The 14,394-nt window shown below is 41.4% G+C and overlaps 1 protein-coding gene across 1 annotated transcript in view; it reads left to right on the top strand.

Moving 5' to 3' along the window:
• Window positions 1–14,394, top strand: part of RBKS (ribokinase) — a 69,800-nt gene that overhangs the window by 40,625 nt on the left and 14,781 nt on the right. The window contains exon 7 of the mRNA XM_086482237.1: window positions 9,328–9,516. Coding sequence (XP_086338363.1) covers window positions 9,328–9,516 — 189 coding nt within the window. The remainder of the gene's footprint in view (window positions 1–9,327; window positions 9,517–14,394) is intronic.

The raw sequence follows: 14,394 nt of genomic DNA, 5'->3' as shown, positions 1-14,394 counted from the left end.
GGATGCGCTAGCCATAGTGTTCTGACAGTTTTAAACTCACTTGCCAGGAGGTGATACACACATGCTGCGCTTGATGGTAAATAGTAGCTTCGTGTGCCTCTTCCTGTCAGATCTGTTTTCAGTGAATCTGTTCCCCTGGCCCTTCCACTGTATGTTTTCCCTTTTTTTTTTTCTTTTTTTTTTCTCGTTTCTTCTCTATTTCAAGTGTGTTATTTCTCCCAAAGCAGATTATTTTTGTTACGATAGACAAATTAAGCTCATCTTATAAGGCCTTCGTTTAAATTTCCTATTTATTAGCATTATTCCCCTCACCCTCACCAGGAATGTGGGAGAAGCAACCTAGCAGCTAGAACCCATGCCTTCATCGTAGTTAACGTTATCTCCAATAAACATGATTTCTGCAATGAACATGGTACCTGTGGGTGGAGAGGAGGGGGAGGAGCTAAGAGAAGAGCATGGCCCTGCTTACTTACAGGATTTTTGTCTGATTGCAATGTCTGTCGGAGTAAGTTCTTCAAGACTCAATTACCCTCATTTGAAATTTCTGTTAAAACCCATTGCAAACCGTATCAGAATTTCTCAGTTCGTGACTCTCTTAGCATTTAAGGGTCGGTCTAAGTAACCCAAACAGACATGTGAATTTTATTCTGGGATGTTTCAGTGTGTGTCTGCCAAGTTCAGATACTCCAGAGCATTCCGGAATTAACAAAATGGCAAGGTGGGAGATGCCGCTGTCTCTGGAAGGCAAAGGTTCCGGTGTCACTGGCAGTGATATCATTTGTGGCTGAGACACTGTCCAACAGCTATCAGGACTCAATTATGTGTGATGAAGAGAATGCTAAGGCAATGTGTTTATTCTTGTTCAGGGCACTTGCAGGACACCCGTATGGTGTTTTCTGCATGCTTTGGGTTACGCCTGGGTATGCCCCAGGATTGGCTAAATGATCCAACGGCGCACAATTTGGGCTGAGAACACCCATACTCTCCCGCCAATTTAGTAAATGTCATTTGTTCTTGCCTTTTTTCATAATGTCACTAGTTACTTTTTATTTTCCTCTGCGAAAACTTTTCCCCCATATGTTAGAACCGAAACTTTTCTTTCATTACTTTTCCGTTCCTGGCTTTTCTCTCATTGCTCTTTGCACGTGTTAAACTTTTCCCTTTGTTATACTTTATTGCTAGAGGATAGTCTTGAAAGAGACATTCTTTGAGAAGTTTAGCTTGCTGGAGCCAGGATGTATTATTATTATCACCACATGGAGAAAAGAAAATTACTTCTCTTTGGAGAACAAGAAATACAGGTGTATAATTACAATAGATCGCTGCTCACTCATCTACCTTTCCTGCAGAGCTCGGGGTACAGTTTGCATTCTTTTCTGCCATTTTCTTTTAAAAAGCATATACCGTTTGAAGAGAGCTGGGATCGCTGTGTGCGCAGTCAGGCACAGAAGTATGCTCTCTGCTGTTGAGGAGGTTTGTCTTGTCTGAATTTATGGAAATGGTAGACCTGTGGAAGTTCCTGCCAGCCATATCGTGGGAGCACAGATCCAAGTGTGGGACTCCTAACAGCATGTTCTGAGAACAAGAATGGCACAGAAACACCTTTGCTTTTAACAATAACCTTTTCATACCTTGCAATGAAATCAATTAGGTTAGCACAACTGTAATAATCAGTTGCATTTGATTTCATCCTCTCCTTGTGTCTGATTTGGTATTGAATTGATTTTCAGGGACGAGCTATTGCCATTGTTCCCTTCTTTTTGCTGAGAAAAGAGGAAAAATGAAGCATTTGTTTTTCTTATGTCACAAGTTTAAAAGTTGGGGTTTTTTTTAGGAATTGTTATATATTCATATGCCATCTGGTTTCTGTTTTCTTTCATGACTTTCTTTAATTTCAGATCCCTGTAATGTATGCGCTTGAGAAGCTTGATATAGAGATAAATGTTTACGTACCCAAATAAAGGTCACCAGTCACATCTCTGTATGGCTCTTAAAAGCAATAAGTTAATTCCACGAATCTTAGAGATAATTCTAATTTTTTAAACTTCATCCATTCAACCAACTACATCTGCACTTCCTTCATCTTCTTAAATCAAGAAGTTCCTAAGAATTTGTTGATCCAGAATAGATACTGGGAAAAGATCTTTTTATACTTTTTTTTTTTTTAAATTTCTCTCAGTATCTACTAGCAGTCACAATCAGAAAACAGCAGTTGCATGAGATGGACCTTTGCTCTGAGCCACTATGGCCATTATTGGTTTATAGATTTTTGGTTTTATTATTATTATCCTCTATGCCCAAATTCATTGAGTGTGCTGCTTACAGCTGCCTTCCTGAGATGTTCTGTTCCATTGCCCCGCCTACTTCATATTTCTAAGTCTCAAATAACTGCCTTCTAGCCAAAATCCTATTTATGTTCCTGCCTTACCCCTTTTGGGATCTTTTATTTGTTATGTGGGATTTTTAGATACTACCAGAAAATATAGTGTATTTCTGCTTTGTCTTTACTAAGTCTTTTAAATAGTTAATACATTGTCTTGGGTTTAAAGATTAACACTTTAGAGCTAACCAGTTCAAAATGCTACCCAGTTTATAATGCTTCTAAAACATTCTTTCTAACACAGATGTATATGCTAAGACAAGATTAAATTTACACTGATTTTTTTTTTTTTATTATTGCTTGGTTTGGCTTTCCTAGTCATTAAAATTTACAAGTATTTATCACACAGTTTTACCAAAACGTCCTTACCTTTCTTGTTCACCAAGAAACACCTTTAAATGATAAAATCCTATGGTTTGTGGGTATTATGTGAATGATGTGTTTGTACAGAAGATTATGTTGGCTGTAGAACAGAACGCTAGACATTTAGCTTATGACATCTCATACACTATGTGGAGTGTTGTTACAGATGACAAGGAGGAGGTAGTCCTTGTGATTAGCTGAATTATTACTCAGTCAGAAGTGTCAGTTATTTACTGCCATGAAGGTCAGGGGTTTTGATCTGCAATGCCTTTGTCACAGAATAAAAGTGTTAAAATGTCAGCTGTAGATTCAGACAGCCATGGGATGTCGGGTCCCAAACACGTGAGTGTCAAAAACAACATCACACGTTACACTCCATCCTTCATTGAATACTTTAGGATTTGATGAAATCACATGCAGTGTCTGCTATAACAGCACAGCTTGTTCTTACGGATTTATGTGCTAGAGAGAAGCAAACAAAATTATACTATCAGTGAATTATCTACCATTAGTTTGTCTAGAAGGCTCTTCACAAGCTGTTCTTTTCACTCTTGCTTGTTGCAATAATAAGGTTTTTTTTTATGTCTGACATTACTTTCTTTTCATGTGGTTCATGAACAAAAAAAACTCAGAACAAATCTTGCAAGGTTATCAGTTCTTTCTTTGCTTAGCCTGTAGTTCAGTTTTATCTTTTCCCAGAAAGATCAAACTTGTTGAGACTAGTTTGTTAATTCCCAGATGTAGCACAGCCTAATCCCTGAGGTTTGTGCAGGAATGTGCTGGTTCTCCATTCCCTTAATTCTTCTAATGAAAAATAAATGTATCCAATGTCATCTTAGTGAAAACCAATGGTTGTTCTTTTCGGTCATCTATAAACGTTGGAAAAGAGACAACCCTATGCAAGATGAGCTCTTTGGAATACTTGCCATTTCTTTCCCACGTATTTGTGTGATCCCTCGCTGCAGCATGGCTCTAGGCGCAACCACAATGTCAATACAGTTCATGTGTTGTTTTTCTTATTTAGCGTGTGCGTGCAATTACACAGCCCTGCAGGTGAGGAACCAAAATATATTGCACATCAGCAATTTCAGTTGGGTCCTGAAAGTTTTGAAGAACAGCTGCGAGTTCTCTGTTCAAGGAATACCGAGGAGCCCTTCGGAAGAAGGAAAACTAAACGGTTACAGCAACCGACACAGTTTGTCAAGCTATTTTTAATGCAAAACTGGGAACTGTTTTCCCCCTGATGTAAAATGGGTATCAGGCTTCTGATCTAAATAAGAAAGGCCTAGCAGAGATTTAATTAAATGCTAACAGAATACTTTGGGGCTTCAGTGGTAGAAAGCAGTGCAACTAAATGTAAGTTAATTGCTGATTTTGTTAAATAAAGTTGCAATATATATAAAAATAATGCAGAAAAATAGATACTATCCTGTTGTGTCCTTTTAAGTGTTATTGTCTATTACCAGAGGCTAGATCATTTTTGGAAGAAATATTAATGATGGAAATTCCTATTAGTATGTCCAAAATCAAGAGACAGTATTAACTTTTACAAGATTCAGAGAATATCAGGTTTATAAAACTACATCTGGAGTCTTGGATTAGGACATTTAAGATACTGCTTATTATTATAGAGAGATTAATACTAGGGATAGCCTTTCCTGAGAAAAAATAATGGATATCTCTAGTAGTCAAAACAAAAATAGGTCCTTTAGAATTCAAGTATTTCAGAAGATGTCTTGAATTTGCTTTCTCTGTTTTGAGTAACAGAAAGCTACTATTGTGCCATTACGTAGAAGTTGCCAGCGATTCACAGTACATGTTCATTCCAACTTTGTCCTAAACCCCATTTTATCAGTTGCTGGAAACTATGGAATTTCCCATATTTAGTCTAAAACGAAAGATGTTACTTTTGGGAGGGGAGGGAATAGCTTCAAGCCAATTAATTTCAGTCAGTTTTTAATTATTCTAGCACGATAAGTATTTTTGCCTGTATGTATGTAAAAATTTTATAATTTGAAACAACTGGAACTAGCTTGGCTTGTGGCCTGATCTTGCAATTGCTTGTACACCAAATCTGTCTCACTACTTCTTTGAGACTGTTCACATGTGTTAGAATTAATGAGACTGAGTTCTTGTTCTGTCATTCTCGAAGAAATCTCCTAAGGTACGAGCCAAGTTTGTAGCCAACTGTCTTACTGTGTTTAAGTATTTAAAATTAAAAATATTTCAAGTGATCATATGTAGTTATAGATGGGTTAGCTTTAAAACTGGCACAGTTTCCCTATTATTATTACTTATTGTTTTCTTCCAGCAGTACCTGGCAACGTGTGCAAAGTTGTTACTGTGCTAGGTGCACAAAAAGCAGTCCAAATGATGGCCCGTTTCCCAGAGAATTAACACCTCTTGCTATTTCACCAGTTTGTGTTTGCTGAGGATCATAGGATCACAGAAGTTGGGAACGGACGTCTCTAGCCCAACACCCTGGTGAAGCACGGCCAGTTTAGATCAGATTGCTCAGGCCTTTGTCCAGTCAAGCTTTGAATCTCCAAGGATGGAGATTGCGTGACCTCTGGGCACCTGTTCCACTGCTTCATCACCCTCGTGGTGAAAAAGCTTGTCCTGATACTGGGATTTCCCATGTTCCAGCTTGCGCCTGTTGTTTCTAGCCCTATCCCTTCACACCTTCAGGAAGAGCCTGGCTCCATCTTCTCTGTACCCACCCATTAAATTGCTGTAGCAGCGATCAGATCTCCTCTGTGTGTTCTTAAGGCTGAACAAGCCCACTTCTCCCAGCCTCTTCTTGAAAGTCCTGGTCTCTGGCCCCCTGACTGTCTCGATGGCCTTCCATTGTAGTATGCTGTAGTATGTCAGTGTCTTACTTGTGCCAGAGATTCCAAAACTAGATACCATGCTGCAGAGGTGGTCTCGCAAACGCCAAGCAGAGGATTGAGAACATCTCCCTGGAAGTGGCTGCCCCAAGTGCACCACGGCTCGGAACAGTTGGCGAAGGTTCACATCGTAGTTTCCTTCTCACTTTTAGCCCGTGTAAACCAGTACTGCTGTTGAAAGAAGTTAATTGGTTTGGGTTGACTTTTGGGGGTGGTATGGGATTGGGGGTGGTGTTAATTTTAACACAGATGTGCCTTGCAGTGCAGTTCGTTTCCTGGCCACGCAAATGGCTGTGCTGGCACAGGAGAATGGGCCATGTGGGCAGGAGGGGAAGGGAAAAAGCAGGACTATTTGTTTTCTGTAGCAGTGCTGGTTTGTGTCAACTTACTGGGACTAGACTCTAGCGTCTAAAGAGACACGGAGAGTTAACTAAGATTAGTGAGGCTTATGGCCAAGAACCTTCATATCAGTTAGTTAGATGAAAAGCTTCAGTTAAATTTCTCTTGCACTGTTGTAAACAAAATTAAGAAAATTCTGTGCAGATTAATTATATAATATCTGTCATAGGTTTATTCTGACAGCAGTTTTATGGAATGTCCTCTTGCTTTAATGGGTCCATTTAACTGAGTTTTATGAGCCTAGCTGCAGAAAAATAAGAATCTTCATTTGCTGCTCTTTTGTACAGTACTATGGCAAATGTCCACATTGGGCTTTTAGTATTGTTATTTAATTTTTTCTTTACATAACCATTAGTTATTTCCTTCAATTGTACCACAGTTTGTTTTTTAAATAAGATTCTACTGAAGGGAGGAACTTAAAAACTCACCACAGTATTTAACATCAGTTGACATTTACCGCAATCTCTAATTATTGGCACAGAATCTGTCTGGCTTCTGCTGCTTTTATGGTTCTTCCAGCTTGTTCCAGTGTTTTTTAGTTTTACCATCCTGCTGTAGATGAGTTAGATGGTAGTGGTTTCAAGCAGTTGAAGATCTACTTTTATACAGACTCTGTCTGTTCAAAATAATTTTGTTTATTGGTATAAGCAGTGTAGAGACGAAAAGAAAGATTTCTGCAAAACCTCTCACATATGAGTCCCAGAACAATTCTTTCACTACCCAAGCGAAAAATCCTGTGGACCTGGGACACAGCAAGCACAAAGAGGGGTACAAGGCTAATGCTAAGCATACAGCATGTGCGTCATTAGGAAGAATATTATATTTAAATACTCCGTTTACCTTGCTCATGAGCTTACAGAAGTGTAAATACAAGGTAAATAAACACAAAATAGATTTACTGCTTTTCTGCCAAAACCAAGTCCACTTTTGTCCCGGAGACTTTGCAATATAGGTAGAATGTTTGGAATTACTGCCCCTCATAAAGCACATAGGAAATTCAGTTAGCCAGTTTCATTCAAGGGTATGTGTTAACCCATTTTTATTCTTGTAACATGATGTGCTAGGTGTTCTGCATACAGGAATGCATAGTTCCTGCTCCAGAGATCTTAAAATTCATGAGGAGACACAGACTCTTTAGATGCTTGAATATTAGAATAGAGTATATATGTATTTTAATACCATTCATTATCTATCCTTAGTTACTCCAAAGCCCTTATTGGTGTACTGACTCCTTGCAAACCTCGCAAGAAGATGCATTCAAAAGTTTTCGTGAGATACTTTTGGAAACAAATTTTCTTGTTTGAAAATACTTTTATAACCTTGTAAAAACTGAAACAGGTTTAATTTGCTTGAATAGTTTGTAATGCGAAAGAAGTTTAAGCAGCATGGTGACAGGCCAGAGAGAAAATTGGATAGGTTTAGTTGCCTTCTTATAATTTAAAGCTTACTATATTCTTGTCTGGGATCAGCGTGGTTAAAAAAAGTAGCTTTAAATGGCGTGTGTGCGTTAACCACACCTTGCCCCTGCGGTGCACGAGTTTACCCGCCAGATTCTGCCTTGTAGCGATCGGATCAACAATGCTTGAACTCATCGGTGCGTTTGTCTAAGTAGGGACTGCAGAACTTGGTCCTCTAAAGTTTGAAAATGAAAACCAGTCAGTGCTGCTCTGCTAACGGTGCTGTAAGCTCTTAAGGAGTGTGTTGGCATAATCTGGCCCTTCAGAGCCTAAGGGTGGCTTCTGTCTCCTGGGTCCGGCTGAAACACAGGAAACGGCCGTGGCCAGCAGCGGGGCTGACTCACGGCTGGGGGCGGTTTGCTTTGGGATGGCTGTGGTGGTTCCTGTCCCCAGCTGTCTGCCCTCCCTCGCTTTACTACAGCCATGACCTGTGCTTCGTGGAGCGGTTGTTTAATCGCTGTAGTTTACGGTCCATTCTTATCAAGAAGCGTGTGCACTAGAATTCAAGTTTCAGTAATGCAGAGGAAGGTAGTTTGAAATATTTCAGCAGCTGTTCCCCAAAAAGCCAAGCTGCCCATGCAGCAGAGGTCAGGAAGCATAGCTGGTGAATAGGTTCCAAAGTCAGTTTTCCACTGAAAATAACCCTTGAGAGTCTGGACGCTATGCCCAGTTACTAGGTGGTTGTCTGAAAATACTTCAGACTGCATTTTTCAGGATCCAGCAGCAACCTTGTAGTGCAAGATAAAGTAGGACTTCCCTTCTCTCAGGTGAGCAGAATGAGATTTAGTAAAGACTGCAAAATAGAATATGTCTGTTTCCTTCCAATTGAAGACATACTGTATTACGCAAGAGTGCTGCCAGCTAGACTGTTTCAGATAAAACACGCTGTGTTTTCTCTTCCCTTTCTTCCTGTTTCATTCTTGTTCTCTTCCCTGACGAAAGAGAAAAGAAAAAGGACATGACATTTGACAGTGCTGTGCCGTCAAGAAAATGTATGAAGTGGTGAAAAGGATGCTCAATTCTGGAGTCTTCGTTGCAGTTTTGGGAAGTTTTGCTCTTAGTTGGGTGGAACTAGGAGAAGTTAATTTTAAGAGCCAAGTGGGAGGAGTTGACTTAAGGTCACCATCTGTTAGAAGAAAAGTTTATCTGTGTTTGTGCAGAGACAACACAGGAGAGTCTCAGTCTTGACAGAGGCCTATGGACGTGGCGATAACACAAATATATAATAATCTTGTAATGGCCCTTCGCCCAAAGAGGGCTCCGGGTAACTTTTAGGTATTCTTATCTAAAATTATATATTAAACAGAGTGGTCAAAGTTAAGCAATCATTTTTTTGCCTTGAAGAGATCTTCCCTTGCGATTTCCCTCTAGCTGAACGCTGAGAATTTAAAAAAGAATTCAAAAAGTTTCTCCCAGAGTGATAAATGTCCCCCAACAACAGTGACCGAGTTGCCATGTAGCATTTCTCACATTAGACCGCAAAATGCTTTTGCCAAGACTGTGTCATTGCGTCCGTTTCACAGATGAAGAAACTGAGGCATGTGGGAGAAACGTGGTTTTACCGAGGGTTGCGTGCCAGGTAAGTTGTAGGAGCTGGAACAGAACCCACGCCTCCTGCGCCTCTTTCTAGGCTGCTCTCCATTAGTCTGCCGTGCCTGAAGTACACGCTGATTTCAAATGAGGGGCAAGACATAGCTGAGTATCAGCGTAGGAAGTGATTTCGTGATCATCCTATAATACACATTTTGCAAAGATACTAAATACTGTTTTCAAATGCATCTGTTGTCCAAAAATGAATGTTGTCAGATTATGATTTTCATTTGCGTGGGTTATTTTCCAGGCAGAAATTTTAACGGGCATCCCAGTTGGCAACCTCGAAGATGCTGAAAAGGTGGGACGCATGCTGTTAGAAAAAGGGTGTCAGCTCGTAATTGTTACTCTTGGAGCAGAAGGCTGCCTGATGATATCAGCAGAGGAACCCATTCCAAAGCACGTTCCTGCTGGGAAGGTCAGGGCTGTGGACACTACGGTACGTTTTTGTGGTTTAACTGTCTTGCTTTGGAAAAGACTGCTTAAGCACTAAGGGAAAGCAGTGAGTAATCAGCCAAATCTTTGGGCACTAGCACAAAGGGTAATTTATGATGTGAAATTGATATCTTGCTTCCAGCCTCTCATATATTAAATGTCAGTTCATTTGAGTTTTATAGTCTGTAGTGTAGATGAGCTAGAATTATTATCCATATTGGTAGTATCTTCATGTTCCTCCTTTTCTGAAGTCAGTACCTGTCTCTGACTGTGATGTGTGATGCCAGTGGCTTGAGCTGCAGTCCTGTTTTCTCACCTTTGCCCAGTCATATAATTTGTCTTGTCCAGAACTCGAATGCTGTGGCAGAAAGGAGATACTACTGCCCTCACAGTCTGAAACTGAACGTGTGGCTCCTCTGACACAAGCATGAATTGCTTACAAAGGCTAGCATAAGACGATCAAATTTTTAGAGAATATAGTGGGAAAAACCTCAGAAAGTTCTTGCTGTTTCATGGTGACTATTTTACGACGATAGGTAAGGGATACTTGGTCAGAGGCATTTTAGTCTTTGGCATGAGGGTACTTTTTTCACTTCCTCAGAATTAAAGGCAGAAAGCATACTCTAACAGACCGCTAAATACAATACCCCCAGCAAAAAATAAAAGCAGGACAGGCAATAGTTAAGATAGCATTGCTATGAAAACCTTACCACATTGCACATATGGGTCTATTTTGTGTTCCTAGTATTATCTGACATAAATCCAAAATAATTCCAGTGGAGTTACTGAGAGCAGAGCAGGTCACGTTGTATGTACTAACTATACATTTAAATGCCTGTTATAATAACGTCATATTACATATGTTCTGTTACAATAGTTCATTAAAATCCTGGAGATTTTACCATCTGGTGCATTCCGTATCTGAATTGCATTAATAATAACTAGTTCTTGCAGCATGTTTTTTACCCACGGACCTAATACTGCTTCACAAAGAAGGAAAGCAACTGCTTAAAAGATGAGGAAACAGAGGCATAGCGGACTGAAATTACCTAGGTCAGTAGCATGCAGTGGCAGAGCTGGGAGTAAAGTCACTTTGTCTAAAAGAGAAGATCACTCATAGATTTGGACTACGATGTGCTGATGCTGCGGAAGGCTTTGAAACACTGTTAAATTTAATTCTTTCCAGTTTAACTCTGAAACAGAGATACTTTGCCTGTATTTTCCTGTCTTGCCCTTTGTCATTTAGAAGGTTGACCTCGAGTTAGTGCTGCTTTTGGTTCAGGGAGCCACACTGTGCTGTACTGAGCATAAGGTACTTGGCAGGGGACTACAGACACCTAACCGCTTCTGCCTGCTCTCAGCCCAGAATTAGAAGTGCCAAGGGGGTGAAAGGCAGAGCTCCCAAAGCTGTCCAGAAGTAGGATTTATTAGCTTGGGTGCGATACTTGTGAACCTGGAGTGCAGCTTCTTTCTCTCAGTTGGTAAATCCACTATTGCTATCAAAGCTTATTGTTGGAGTTTTTCTCTGCATCACACAGAAGTGATGAAGAAGAAACATGTGTGATTTGCTTCTTCAAAAGAAGCAGAAAATTGCTGCCAGATCAGCTATTGTTTGATATCTTAAGATATTTGCTGCTTTTGGAATAAAACAGCAATACTGAAACCGCATACTGTGGCTGAAAAGTGCTTTTTATCTTGCCTGGCAGTTCAGAGTTTCATGACTGAACTGATTTAATGCTCCTCTTTTTTTGTTGGTGTATTATTTTTTTTTTTAATAAAAGCAATTTCTTTGAGTTTACTGAATCCTCACCCTGCCTCCTTGTGGCCAACAGGTTATTGGCTTTCACATAGCAGAGGATTTTCACAGTTAATTTTGTTAATCTGCTTAAATACCAGTGGGTTGTTTTCAGTAGAACAGCTGTGCTCGGTTTACTCTTGCAGACTGAATGAAAAAAGATGTGTTGGCCTTCTATTATAAAAGTCTTAAAGTGCTTAGACTGATTATCACTTTGCCTGAAAGCAAGTGGTTTTAAAGCAACCCTTCCAAACACCAGGCAAAATAATGTCATCCTCAGCTAACCTGGATAGCTCTATTACTAAAATAAGTACTCAGCGTTCTAGCAGGACATGTTATTCTCTTCAGAGGCATGTCTGCAGTGAAGCGTTCCCCAAGGTAATAAGCTTGAGCTGTAAGGTGGCTTAGCAAGTAGACACCTGTCCACAGAGTATCGAGAGCTGTCCATGTGCGTGCTCTTCGCGAGCCATTTAATACTGAACAAAAGTTGCTACCTTAAACTGCCCTGCCTTCAGCAGCTTGAGGGACCAGGCAGTAATTTTTAAGATGCCATCATCCAGCCCCATCTGGTTACGTGCCTGTATCCACATTGACATTGTTTGGATCTGCAGAAGGTAAGGTTACTGCCAGAGAGTTAAGTGACGTGTATAACCCGTCGTAGGATTTGAAAGAAGGGCACAGGGCCTGTATGAAAGCAGTCTGCATTAAAACAGCGTTTGCCGTTTAGAAGGTATGCACGTAAGATAGCAACGAGCTTCAAAGGCCTCTTTCGCTGTAGAAATCTTCCCACAGCTGCCTCCACAGCCCCGAGTCGCCTCTGCAGCAGTGCAGCTTCAGTACCGCCTCCTGGTCATTTCTGTAGTCCACAGCAACGTTGAGCATTTTTGATCAGATAATACTTGGGTAGGTGCAGCCACAGAGATGAAGCATTTGAGTTCCTTGTCCCAGTCCCCATTCCCCATGTTCATAGGTTGATCACAGAGACTGAGGGTTGACAGACCGTAGAGCCTGGATCTTCCTCCTCGCCCTGGAGATGGTTAATCTAAGAGTTTATTGGCAGAACACTGGGAAAAGCTGGCTCCGTCTCCTGCTCTGTGGTGGAACATGAATCTTCAGGACTGAAAATCTGGCATTTTTCACCCACACTAAATCAATACTATAAAGGGGAAAAAAAAGGCTTGTTGATTTTTTTTTTTCTTAGCGCTAATTATCTTAATGTGGGCTTTACTAATATATGCAGTGCTTCCCATGACTGTGAGCAGAGCTCTCCATACACAGTCCAAAACATGTAGAGCACGAATAGTCGTTTAGAAGGAAGTTTTGCAAGACATGGTATTGTAAAGCTGAAACATCTGTTTCTCCTGTTATAGCCAAATAGTGCAACAAGCTTTTGTTAAGAAATAAACTTTCCCTTCATTTTACCAGTTTCTGCTAGCGGTTTTCGATGTGCAAATTTTGAATAAAAATAAAAATGAGTGGATTATTGAAAAATCATCCTCAGATTTTCTGTATGAAAGAAATATCTGATTAAGCCCACTAGCCATATCAATTGGTATTTGAAGCAGATGACGTACGTAAGAGACGTTCAACACATAAAAAAGTACTAATATGTAGGTAGTGTCAGAAGGGTATACATTGTCATCTATTTGCATTACTTTAAATAGTTGCTTTTAAATCTACTTGACTGCATGAAGTTAAATATATGCATTTACTTTATTTTCGGAAGAAATGATTTCTGCTTTAGGTGAAACTGGTGCGTGAAGCTGCATTAAAATAGCTGTGAGGGCTAATTATATAATTCCATTTATATGACACTTCTTCGGTTGGTAGCAGAAGGTTTCACAAACCATTCACAAATTTGATAAGCATTTCACAGAAAAACAACCGTGTCACAGACACACGTTTTGCAGTTGCGTGTGTGTTTGGGTGAAGCAGTTTGCCTGCTGCCGAAGCAGAAGCGCAGCTGAGGTGGAACGCAGCAGCTGCCTGCGAACGCAGCTGTGGGACATGACCGAACACCATCAGGTCAAAAATGGTACTTGAGCAGTGGAGTGGAGGATCTGTGGGATGAACCACGTGGTGATCCTGGATCGTGGCATCTGCTGCTGCTGCAGTAGCCCTGAACACGCCGTCCTGGCAGAGACGCGTGGTCTGACGACAGGGAAGGCCACGACACCGTCCACGTTGGCGAGCGGAGCTCTGCTCTTTTTGCCCTTTCACCCCCGCTCTCCCCCTCTGCTTCTGACAATCACACAAAGGGTAATTTACAGCACTATTTACATCTGTTTACATTTACTAATTATATTCCATTGCAACTGCCAAGGAAAATTTGTCAGAAGAATGTAATTACTCAAAGCTGGAATTTGGCCAGCAATGAGATTAGTTCCCTTCCATGTTGCAAAGAAGCACTATGGGCTCTTCCAGAGCGGAGCGCTTCAGGTGGCAGCTGGGGACCACGTCAAGCCCCTGAGGGGCTGCCAGAGGCCTGCCTAGGGCTTGGGGCGTGCAGGTGGGCTTTGGGGAGGCCGCTGGGCTCTCCGGAGCTCCAGATTATTTGGGATCTGGGCTTTAGAGGATTGTCCGTGCCAGGCCACCTCTGGAGGAGGGGGCAGTCCAGTGGTCGGTGGCTACAGCAGGCTGGAACGTGTCTGCTGGCTCTGGGGCTGCACCCTGGGCCTTGAGGCTTTGCCTTTTACTGCTCCTTGCAGTTGAAAGTGGGGTGTCCTGGCTGGGATCCGTGCTTCGAACTGGAGGGCTGGCACAGGCAGGATCTCCCCTCTGTGGGGGCGTTAGTGGAAAACGGGGTGCCCTCTAAGCTGCCCCGCTGCCACCCCCCATTTCCAGGTTGCAAGCACAGAGGTCACTTTGGGGAGGGAAGTGCTCGAGGGTTAGTTTTTGTAACCTCTGGTTTGCTCCAGAGTCCAGTTTGGATCAAGGTGCTGAGTAGCATCCATACACGCTTGCATCAGTTAGGGGGACTTTCTAATTTCTGGTCTTTTAACTACGTAGTAGCTCTGCTTAAGAGCTCTTCATCAGCTTCTGCTTGACCTCTGGGTTTACACGTGCCAAGGCTGCGTGCACAAAAGC

The sequence above is a fragment of the Leptosomus discolor genome, chromosome 2 (genome assembly GCF_034619465.1).
Source record: "Leptosomus discolor isolate bLepDis1 chromosome 2, bLepDis1.hap2, whole genome shotgun sequence".
NCBI classification, from domain to species: Eukaryota; Metazoa; Chordata; class Aves; order Leptosomiformes; family Leptosomidae; genus Leptosomus; species Leptosomus discolor.
The sequence above is the reverse complement of the archived record's forward strand: the minus strand, read 5'-3'. Positions and strand labels throughout refer to the sequence as shown.